Genomic DNA, 12,413 nt, shown 5'->3' with positions numbered 1-12,413 from the left:
TGGCATTCGTCACCACTCGCCCCTTTCCGTAACCTGCAAGAAGACTCGTCCTCCTATCGATGAATGTTATGTGAGAAAATACGACAAACCAATTAGAATGCGCGCATGATTTCAAGTTCTTCGTCAAAGAATCCCTCACAATTATTTTTTGATTTTACATATGTCTTGCATCTAAAAATATACCAACGACACAGTTAAATGTGTTAAATCATACTGTATAATTCCGCACGTCCCAATGTGGATTAAATTGCATCTGAAATATATATAATATATGGGGAAATGTAAGTGAACCATTACGCAACGAGTTGACAATTGTTTTAGTATCCCCTTTTGCGCTAAGACGAAACCCGGTCGCAAAAATGGCCTTGAGCGGGGCACGAGTCGCTATTCGGCTTGTCCCGGAATAACACGAGTTGGTCACGAATGTTGCGGCGCCTTAGACGAATTGGCCACCCATTCCCCAAGAGCATTGTTATATTCTATTCCATTCGGTTAGACCTCTAACAAAACATCGTGAAAACATTAATTCCTATGCAGTGTAGAAATATCCGTATCCAACGCGTGTAAGATCGAATTGCAGGTCTGTGATTGGCTACTCCATGGGTGTGACCTGAGGTCAGATTATGACGGACTACTTTCTGTTTGTAAGTCATTGATTAGTGGCTCCTGCTATAGACGAATTCACGTCTGTGGTGGAACTTTGTGGTTTAAGAGATCGCATCTAGTGTGCATTAACATCATCGCTTGTTAGTCCACGTGTATGGTTGACACCTTTTGGGGGAGGGTCACAATAGGTTTGAGTTGCAAGCAGTAAGTTGGATAACTCATGACCATTGCATAATGTGTTAATGCACCACTACGACCATAAGAATAGAGAAAAATGCATCGATTCGACACTAAAATGGTGCGATTTCACAGTGTGTAAGAAATAGATTACTGAACGCGCGACTATCGCCACATATCTTACAGTCTTATCCTGATTGTTTTCTGCAAATTTCCCATTTCACGACCTACGTATCTACCAGACAGCTCGGGTTGTATTCTCCCCAGGGAGTTCGGAATATAATTGGACTGCTTACTGACCCACTGATCTTGGAAATACTTGTCATGCGGTTTCATCACATAAACTTCAAAATGTCAACAGTTTCAGGGCGACATTGTTTTATTTGATCAGGCAGAAAGAAATCGGGCGGTAATTGAGAAACACTAAGAACAAATAGCTCTCTAAACCCACGTAATTGACGTGACGGACAAAATGATAATGCATCCATGCTAACGTTCCCTTTAAAGTATTTTAAAGTATTAAAAATATACTGTTAGTAATATATTATTATAATTTTTTTTCGAAGTGATCGTTCTGATGATATTATGCAGAAAATGTCATTACATCGGTATTCGTGTCATGCCCTACTCAACCCACGGAAAATACAAGGGCACACATTTTCTTCGATTAACTACACTTAGACACGAAATGTATTGGAAATAAAAAAATTCATTCCAACTGAATCGATTGACACATTTTTTCTAAAATTTTTGTATGCAACAATGGAGTCTGAAATAGAAATTTCATCACAGTAAAAAACTCTTTCCAAAGATGTCTAGAATATGGAAAAACGCTCATTTCAAAGATTCTTTATGTGGATTGACCCCTCAATTTCCAACATATCGAATGACGTCCTTCAAAAGACGTTTTTCCAAATGTTCCTTTCGTTAGATTGAATTTGAATACCAGTATATAGACTTATATATAATCTGGGATAAGATATGATGTCTGTATATAAAAATGAACCGCCGGTATTGTTGTTGTGAAATACGTAATCCCAGTTTGAAATATGAAAGTTTTGGAATGAAAACGTGTATAGCTATAGTTTATGAATTAATAATGTCTATTTACACGTTCTATTTACATATGAATACATACATGTGTCGATACGTTTATATGGCACATTCAAGAAGCACATGAGTAATCTTCAAATAATTCAACATAAGCACGAATCTTATGGAATATATAATCTATGGAATGGTTATTTCTGATTTTATGTAAACTTGTGTCTCCTCTCATGGTGGAACTTACATAAATACTCTTTCAATGAATTATTCATCCCCGATAAGCAAGTGTATTAGATATATCTTTATTCTATTATATATCATAAACCCACTCACCACTGTACTTCGTTTTGAGCCGGATTCGAACGAAACGACAAGAAAAAAAGCACTCCAATCAAAGTACGCCATAAGCGAGAGACAGAGAGAGTTGGAATGATTGAGGCAATGACGTCACTTCCGAACCGAAGTTATAGTTGTGAGTGGGTCATAAAGCGAATAGAGATATAACGCACAAGGTTATTGAGGATGTGAATTGGTCGCATTCATACAGGTCAATTACATGTTTGAAGAATCTTTGCTAGACAACATTTAAAAATAAACAGCAATAAATCTCTTAAAATTTAACGTTGTCCTGAACCTCACACAGGAGTCGCCATAACAAAGTGCCCTTACAGCTATGGTAAGGGAACGGTATTACTCAATGGCACCTACACTTTACAATGACAATCTTTCTCTTAAAATAATCACTCAGCACAATTGTCTTTAAGTGATAGAATGATTTCTACCAATTACAACATTACCTCGTCAATGTTCAGTCTGACACGTGATGTTCTCTTTGACTTTAACTTTCCTGTGAGAAGTCACAACATGTTCTCGGCTTCCTCTTCCATTCCACGCGAACTCTCGCTGGGTCTCTTTCCACGGCAGCCATTTTGTTTTCCGCCATTACACGTGCTCATTTGAAGGCTCTGGTTATAGTTGCTGGTGGAGCGAGCTGGTGAACCCACAAACGACGTCTTCGTGTACCTCGTAACGATACTTCGACTCTCCTGGTAGTTGCTGAGCTTCTTACGAATGGCTGCTCGCACCTGCGTGGAAAAAGAGATTTATTTGACCAGTGTGGACTTGTTTGAGTGAGTGGGTGAATGACCTTTGGTTTACGAAGCAGTCAGCAATATTGCAGCTGTATCACTGCAGATTGTCACATACATTTGAACTATCAAATTCGCATATTCGACGGGTTCTGAGAGAAGCAGGTGATGCCAAGACCTATTTTGATCAGGGGGTATTTGCTAGAGAAACTGGAACACAATTGTACGTTTTCTAACCTCCCTCGTGGTGTAGTGAATGGAGTTTAAGTCCAGAGGGATGGAGGTCGGTAGTTGGATCACCTGACCGCGTCATACCAAGAGCATGTTAAAAGTTTCTTTGAGTCGGATCTTCTACACCAAATTGTATGGTTTATGGTGAATGTGGTAGATACCCATTATATATTAACTCTCAGATTAGATATTTAAAATACTGGTTTAAAATCCTTCATATGCATGAACAACCTCTCCCTAAATTAGCTTATAACATGCTTCTACATTTAAATAGTATGCGAAAGAATACTTGGACATCGCATGTAAGAAATCTTTTATTTTCGCATGGTTTTGGTTTTATATGGCTATTTCAGTCAGTTGGAAATGTAAATATGTTTTTATATGAATTTTATTTTGTGTCTGTTTGTCCATTTTACAATGATCTTCGAAGAAATATTTAAAAGATTATTTAATAGCAATGTCACCGATAAGGCCTTTGTAGTTATTCTGACGACAAAGAACGAATCTAATATATTAAATTTGTTTCTATATATTAAGCATTCATTAGCCAAAAGAAGTGAATTAATCAAAGAACGTGGATATCCAAATGTGTAACATTTATGACTGTATCTACATGCGTAATTCTCTCTTGTATATGGGCCGGAGGCCTTTTGTACAATAAACTTCTTTTGACGTTGACGTTAAAAAATTCCTGACTACTCCTCTGTCTGGCGCTCGGTCTAAAGGATATAAAACAAGGATTGGACTCGGATCGGAGGCAATACACTATGTCTGAGTGGGGTATCCATGTTGTATTTAGGTATGGTATCTCAGTGGACTAGCACTATTAAACAATCAGTACACTTGCATTCATGCCGCTTTATGAGTGACATCTGACCCCACCTCTAACAATTTCTCGATGAAACTTGGCATAATTTCTACAAACAATGACACCAAGGTGTTGCATAACATGTATAAAAAGTGTATAGATATTTCAAAGAAAAGATGCCCTCAAATATAAACAATAATCAGCTGTATTTGAAGGATGCCCAGTTAGCTGTGCTCCTTTTTCGTGCCATAAGTTTATGATCGTGGTTCACACATGTTATGATCCTTGGTTTGACTGCATGATACCCATGTTCGTAGCTTCCATCAACCCACTCACTTACCAAAGTGGTAAACGTGCAAAAACTACATCATCTCTGGATTGTCTGCCACATGACACGCCGTAATATAAATAAAATACCGTTGAACCAAACTTCGGCATTAAACCAAATTCATTTTGACAAAACGCTCTGTACAAGACTGTATTAAAAGAGAGATGACTTTAACTTTCCAAAAGCCAACTTTTCCTTTATGTCGAGTAATACTCCAGCATCTCCAACCTTGGTATCTACATTTGAGGTTCACTCGAACAGGAATTGACTTGCCTTTGCATGTGTTTCAAAAACGTTTATAATGGAAATGTGGAGGACATTTCCAAATTTGACGCATCGGTGACAGGGGTGACGTCCGATGCAGTTCCCTATTTTGACTTCTGTCGAGTGTTCCCGTGTTTTTTCACGTGAACAATTGACTTGCCTTTGCATGTGTTTGTGACGGGTGCCGCCGGTGGGGTAGGATACGATCACCTTTTCGCGAACACCTGGTATCATTACTGTTTGAAAGTGATTCATAAACACATGCTCATGATATAGTCGGAATCGTACAATCGACTCGGCTTTGTGCAGGGATTTCTATTGCATATAGATATGGAAAGGGGTTTGTCGCTTTATTTGTGTCGGGTGCCACTGGCGGGGCAGGATACCTTACAATTCGCAAAATCTAGTATCATTACTAGGTGATAGTGCTTCATAGAAACATGCTCACAATACAGTCGGAATCGTAAATTGACTCTTGTGATTTCTTGTGGCTAAGTATGTAGACATGAACTCATGTGGCATAAAGATTTTTTATTTAACTTATTTAACAATCACAGCGCTCGTTTAACCAATACAAGATTAAAAGGGCTTCAAACCAGTACACCGATGACGTCAATAAAGTTAAGATACCAAACTGTCTCAGACTGGCAAGACATACGGTACATACATCAATATAATTTTACCAATATCAATATACATCATTCCAGTGACGGTGGGTTGAATTGTGGTTAAAGCGTTCGTACGTTACGCCTAAGACCCGAGTTCGATTCCCCACATGGGTACAACGCGTGAAGCCAATTCTGGTGTCCCCGCCATGATATTTCTGAAATATAGCTAAAGGCAGCGTTAAACCATACTCACACACAACACCAGTCCACGACTTTACCATAACGACGCAATGTAATTCACAACGTCATTGTTTCTTAATCACGTGATCACGTTTCTTTTTACCACGATTCATCATCCAACGCGGTACAAGCTAAGCCATCATACATCTACAAGCGATGTATCTGAGGCATAAACAATAAGAAAAACAAGCTAGGCATTCCGTTCTCCATATCAATGTTAACGCCTTGCTGAACCTGGTCTTATAGATTTACATGTGATTATCTTGGGCGCCTAGCGGAGAAGTCCAGATGACTTTGAAAGCGTTTCCTATCACATTGAGCAAGCCTGTCTTTCAAAGAGACGATACCCAGACAGTTAGACTGAAACGCCTAATAAAAAGCAAATCATCTCCTACTGTACATGCTTCGGTGCGTAAGTGTTGACATGTTTAAAGCAACCAAGATGATTGAAGATATCTACCAGTGCAATAGGGGCCATCGTAGATTAAAGAGCCAAGCTAATTTATACTCTAGTCACTTTCTTCTAATCTCATCTCAACCGTCTGTCTGTCTTTCTGTTGAGCAATTTATTTGTAGGTGATGCCGCTATAAAAAGATACGCTTACGTGTTTCAAAAGAACCAATCGAAAGATCTAAACCGATCTCGTTCCATATACTCCGCCGTATTTGCAGCCTTCAAGGATATTTGGTTGAGGTGGCAGCCTAAAGACGTTATCAGTTGCAATGATGTAAAGAATTGCATTGAAACTCGCGACGTAAATTATATTTCTAGCCCCATTTCTGGGCATAATTTGAAAGAAGATTTTATAAGGTTGTTCATGTTAAGAGCGCTTCAGGACACCGCAATGATAAGACTCGTCAAATCGTGATGTGGAAATATCACGCATTTAAAACGTTCGTCGTGAAAGACGCCAATCATTTAAAAGACATTATTCAGACTTGGGTAAAAGTGAAAAAATAAATCAAATTTGCAAAAAGATCGATATCTAATAAAGTTTGCGTTTGGGGGAATTATTTGGGCTTTACGCAACCACGGGCAAACCCTGTGCTCCTACAGCTGCCTATATACTGACATGTCATTTCAAGAACTTGCCTTTGGGAATTGTGGCGGTCGTAGCGCCATATGTATTGCAAGTCTCTGTTACCCAGTAAAGGGGATGTGTCAGTCATGGTCTAGGATCGACCTGTGTAACAGTACATGTGTGTTCAGTGACGTGTTATTTTATTTAAATTGACAAAACAATTTCAATAATCATAAGAAATCGCTACCAAAAGCAGAGTCCATTGTACGATTATGATTAAACCTCAAGCAGTATTTATGAATCGCTGTGAAAGAGTGATGTTACCAGGTGTTCGCGAAAAGTTGAGCGCAGACCACTTGGTTAGTTTGTTAGTTTTAATGCACTGTCAGAGTCTGGATCAGGCAACCTGAGGAGGCAACCCCGTGATTAATATTAAATCACAATGACAAATCCTTTTTTCATAATCCCAAGAAATGTCTGGTAACAGCGGAACATATTGTACGATTCCGACCAGGTGAATAAGCATGTATTCATGATTAATCATAATCACTATCAATTAGTGATGACACCAGGTGTTCGCGATAAAGTGAGCGTATCCCGACCCACCAGTGGCATCCGTCGCAAACACCTGCAAAGGCAAGGCAGTTGCTCACCTGGGAAAAAAACCACGGGAACGATGGCCAGACTAGGGAATTGCATCGGCCATAATTTTTGTCAGTGATGAGTAGTCAAATTTGGAAATGTCCTCTACATCTAACATATTATTTCGTCATAGTGAGGTCATCCGCTCTACAACATTACAATAGGAATGCCGTTACAAATAGTGACGTCATATGTATGACGTCACCATAGCTGACGTCACAGCCTGTCATGTTTACAAAAGATTTTCTGCACGACTAACTAAACAGAAAAGACTACTTCTCAGAACAAGATTTTTCACATTCGTCTGCACATCATACTGATACTTTTTTTCTAAAAGGTTTGACACGCTCACTCATGTCGCAATCTGTTTCAATATGATACTTACCTCGCCATTTAAAAAGCAATAGAACACCGCCACGAAGAGACCCTGAAAACAGCAAAGATATTAATCACCATGGCAGTGCTAGTAGGTGAGTCATACACCTAGCATCGCATACAACACTGTTGTCAATATAAAGAAGCATGCCATGGTAATCTTTTCTTAAAAATTCTGAGATGTAATGTGATCCAAAGCCTACGCACATAATGACATAACAGAGGATTTCAAGTGCGGTTATTTATGTCAACTGCATTGTTGTTGGCACAAACAAACGAACAATAAAAACAACAACTAAAATTGCCAGTAGAAAACACATAAAACTGTCTTGAAATGATATACAAAAGTACAGATCACAATTAGCTTAGTTCTGCAGTGTCCGTGTCAAAGGATCTTATTAAATAGTGATGTTAAACACATGATTTCTTTATGTAAAGTTGGTCGATTGAAAGTCACTCGGAGCAACCGTCGTCTCGGGGGGTGGGGTGGGGGGGGTGGGGGTGGGGCTGGGGGTTGTTAGGGTGGGGTGGTGTTGATTATCCCTTCCCACTTTGCAATCTCCTATTGGCAGCGATAGCTACAAGACGCCGATTAGCTTTTCTGTCCAATCATGCGCGCAGTATGGAGGTGAAACCCGACATGATTTAGATCATTGATGAAACCCACAACCACAAACATGGTGCTGACAAATCAAAGACTGTGTAAATAGTCGGGAAATCGGGATTCGAACCCTTGATGTTGGGATTCTACCACACCAAAGAGACACATGACCTATTGCGACGCCTCACACGACCAAGCCAAGCCACATATGTTCGTACATTCACAGATTACACGTTGGAAAAATGTCAAAGCGGTGCCTGTGTTTTTTTAAAAAAAAATTTATATGAGGACCGTGATCAGAGTAAATATATCAAAGTGTGTTTTATTTGCTAACATTCAAAACAAAGAATTTCCGTTACGCATACATCAAGCTGTGTAAATCATCGATTGACATCATATGTAAGCTGACTAATCCAGGATGCCCTACATCACCTAGGTAGCATAGTATCCATGCCGGGTGGGACGTGTTGTTGAATAGTGACAAAATGCGCAACTTTCTCTTGATATCGATTTCGCTCAGAATGTAATCGTGTTTAACATTTTGTAAGAAAAATAAATATAGACACTGTCAGGCTATATCACGGAAAGTTTCGATATCTACAAAGTGGAAAACGACGTCACTTTAGGAAGAAATATGTTAAAGATAAAACCATTTTCGCGAAGCAAATGGAGATGATTCCTTCGAGCGTTGAAAAGGGTATCACAACGGCGGTAGACCAGGCCACTTAGTCGCGTCAGTAAATAAATTAGTATTTTAACAAGATGAAGACCGTATCTCCCAACCCGTGGTCGAGTGGTAAGCGTCCGCCCGGAGAGCGGAAGGCCCAGGATTCGATCCCCGGTCGCGTCATATCAAAAGACGTTAAAAGATGGCACTTGTTGTTACCCTGTCTGGCGCTGTACAAATGCGTGTCTCCACATATAATCTACGAGCTGTCGCTTAAAGGTTAACCATATTAATAATTAACAGCACTGAGCTGAAGGAGGATACAAAATCTATCCTAAACACCCGCCTTTACCATCACAATTAACAGTTCTGATAGTCTGAAGAACACAGTCAGATAGACAAATATATTCAGTTCCTCCATAATGCCGATTAGGACCATTTTGAGGATTGTGATGAAGAAGGAGGAAAGTTTAGCCACCTGAGTACACATTCCTCCAGATAATCACGTCCCTGGGTGGTATTAGCGATGGTTCATTGGGCACCGAAGCCATTTATCAGGCTTGGGCCACTCTGAGATTGGGATAAGAAGACGGGATGATATAGAATTAGGGGCACTTAGGTATTTAGGCTAACAGTTCACAATTATGGTTTACGATGGTGGCGGAATTGATATATAAAGCGGTCGTGGGCGTCGTTTGATGTCGTGAATGTTTTCACCGATGATTGCTGTGTGTATGTTGTTATTCGTGATGATACGTATCCTCTATAGTTCGAGGGGGCGGTCGGGTAGCCTTGTGGTTAAAGCGTTCGCTCGTCACGCCGAAGACCTGGGTTCGATTCTCGACATGGGTACAATGTGTGAAACCCATTTCTGGTATTCAACGCCGTGATATTGCTGGAATATTGCTGAAAGCGGCGTAAAACCATACTCACTCACTCTATAGTTCATGACAGCCTGCTCTATGATTGACTGAGCTTCCGCATTTTTCTTAGGGGTCGACCATTTGATTTTATCAAAAACAATATCCCCGAAAATACTTGAAAAACATAATTATGTTCAGAGTGTTGATAAAAAGAAATAATCTGACACACAAATTACATTAGTGTAATGTGTTTTTTCGAAAAAATATTTAGGCTTTATCCCAGACAACCCAAACAATATCATATGATCGGTCCCTCAGACGGATCAGTTTAGTGTTCACTCGTGTTGCGCAACAACAGGTTTAATTCAGCACCCCAGAATTATGTTTTAATGCCATTTTAGATATTTTTATGATATTGTTGGTACATAAAAGAACCATAAACTGTTCTCACTTACTCCAAATATTTGTTAGATCACATGACTGCACTTAATAATCAGGTCTACATTAACGCTGACAGAACAACATATATCCAGTTCCCCGTTCAGACTAAAAGTGAGGTGAGGTGAAATTGGGTTTAACGTCGCGTCCAAGATTATTGCACTTATATAGCAACGTGCATGTACGTGTGTGTGTTTGTGTGGCTGCTTGTACCAGTCCGGACTGATGCCGATTTATAGTGCCAGCTCACTGAGATACCATGCCGCAGTTTAACATGAAATCCCATCTCAGACACAGTTTACTGACTCCGAGCCGACCAGTCCTTGTTTTAGCCCCTTAATGCCGAGCGCCAGACATGGTAACAACAAGTACCATCTTTTAACGTCTTTTGGTATGACGCGGCCGGGGATCGAAACCCGGGCCTTCCGCTCTCCGGGCGGACGCTCTACCACTAGACCACGGAGGCGGTCTTCAGACTATAAAGGTGATTAGGTCGTGAAAATGTGGGACCAAACCAAACCAAATCATGCTGTCAACAACTGGATATCCTGGCATAATATCGATACATTTTCAGGTTGTCGTGATGCAGATGAAATATTGCTGACTGAGGGATAAAACAGCATCCACTAAGTCACTCCTTCTCTTATTTATGTCATCTAATCCCGTAGGACGTTGACACAATATCAATCAGTGGATTGTGTAGTGCAGACTATATCATTCACATGTGGCCGTCATGTAGCCAGGGTATTGCTGAATGCGGCGATACATACTTTACATACTAGAACAAAACGAGTTTAGCCGTAACAGTATAACCACAGCCACAGTATAACATACACAAACTGTCATAGAACGTCGGGTGGTTTGCTTACACCGCTCCAAACTAAAGGGCACATGGGAGGCCAAGTCGTCTGAGGCGCCACAATTCGCTGAGCAGAGTTGCGTCCCTTGGCCCCAGAAACCTATGGTCGTGGGTTCGAATCCCGGTTCGCCCCGATTGTTGCTAAGTTTCACGCTGCTGGGTGTCACTACATTGGTAAACGTCTAAGAACTGTATCACCTCGGTCTTTCCTCCTACATGAAGCTGACGCTGTGATATAACTGGAATACTGTTTTAATGCATTAAATCCATCTCACTCACTCACTTACTCACCCACCCACCCACTCACTCACTCACTCACTCACCCAACCACTCACTTACTCACTCACTTACATACCCACCCACCCACCCACCCACACACCCACCCACCCACTCACTCACTCACTCACTTCTAACTGTAAACCACTGTGTTCCAAACAGAGCAATGGCCGTAATTTGTTGTTCGCGCTCTGTGTGCCCCCAATTGATCATTGACAGTTCGTAATTGTGCTGCTGGATTGATAGATCATGACACTTGAGATACCAGACGAGTCAAGTGATATTTCGCCAGCCAGTCTGAAACATTGTGATGCAAGTTCACTTGAACCTAGCACTACTTAAAACAAGAGCGACCCACGGGGAGAGGTGATTTATACCATTAGGTGGATGTCAATAAAACAAAGTTGGAGGTGATATGAAGCTGTCACCCAGTCCCGATTCACCGCTATAATGTCAGTAAAGAAGTACAATCAGTAACCCAAGGGGAGCATTGCCATGATGACACTGTGACCAGCCGGGCCACAAAGTAGCTTAGTGGCACAGTGACAATGGTCATCATGGCGTTAGACAGGAGCCTGCTAGCGACCATGAAAGTGTAAGGAGTACCAACAGTATTCTACGGTGGCCCATAAGGGACATGGAGTCTGTTTTTCAATATTTTGATGTTTCACTTACTTTTATCGTAACCTTTTGCAAATTAACACAATTTGTCAAACAAATATGTGATAAATCATGTATAAAAACAACCGAAAACATGGAAAATGTACTTTCAAGTCGCTATTACGCGCTGAAATGTGAAGCGAAAATGTCAAAAACTAAAATGGAAATGTCAAAAACCAAAACGAAAATGTCAAAAACAAAAGCGAAAATGTCAAAAACTAAAATGACATTTTTGTTTTTGTTTTTTGGCATTTTCATTTTAGTTTTTGACATTTTCGTTTCACTTTTCAGCGATTCAGTATCTTCTTTACACATGATTTATCACATATTTGTAAGACAAATCGTGTTAATTTGCAAAAGGTAACGATAAAAGTAAGTGAACTATCACAATATGACCTACAGAAAATGGGCCAGTAGTATTCGTAGTATTCAGTACTGAAATGTGTGTCGGGGGAACTCATCATACTAAATCACGTTAATGTTTCTGAACGTCAGTGTTATGTGCCTATCCTATAGCGAACACCTGCTGGCATCACTGACATTCAGTGATCCATAAATATAAGTATCACCTCTATTTTGCCTTTTGGAGTCTTTTTCGGCGGATAATCGATAC

At 40.3% G+C, this 12,413-nt stretch overlaps 1 protein-coding gene across 1 annotated transcript in view; it reads right to left on the bottom strand.

Moving 5' to 3' along the window:
• Positions 1–1,302: 1,302 nt before the first annotated feature.
• LOC139464634 (corticotropin-releasing factor receptor 1-like) overlaps positions 1,303–12,413 on the bottom strand; it is a 76,209-nt gene continuing 65,098 nt past the window's right edge. The window contains exons 12-13 of the mRNA XM_071246159.1: positions 7,447–7,488; positions 1,303–2,915 (exon numbers count right to left, since the gene is read on the bottom strand). Coding sequence (XP_071102260.1) covers positions 2,688–2,915; positions 7,447–7,488 — 270 coding nt within the window. The 3' untranslated portion in view covers positions 1,303–2,687. The remainder of the gene's footprint in view (positions 2,916–7,446; positions 7,489–12,413) is intronic.

Source organism: Haliotis cracherodii, unplaced genomic scaffold (genome assembly GCF_022045235.1).
Source record: "Haliotis cracherodii isolate W230 unplaced genomic scaffold, xgHalCrac1.p SCAF_17, whole genome shotgun sequence".
Lineage (NCBI taxonomy): Eukaryota > Metazoa > Mollusca > Gastropoda > Lepetellida > Haliotidae > Haliotis > Haliotis cracherodii.
This window is presented reverse-complemented; position numbering and strand designations above follow the sequence as displayed.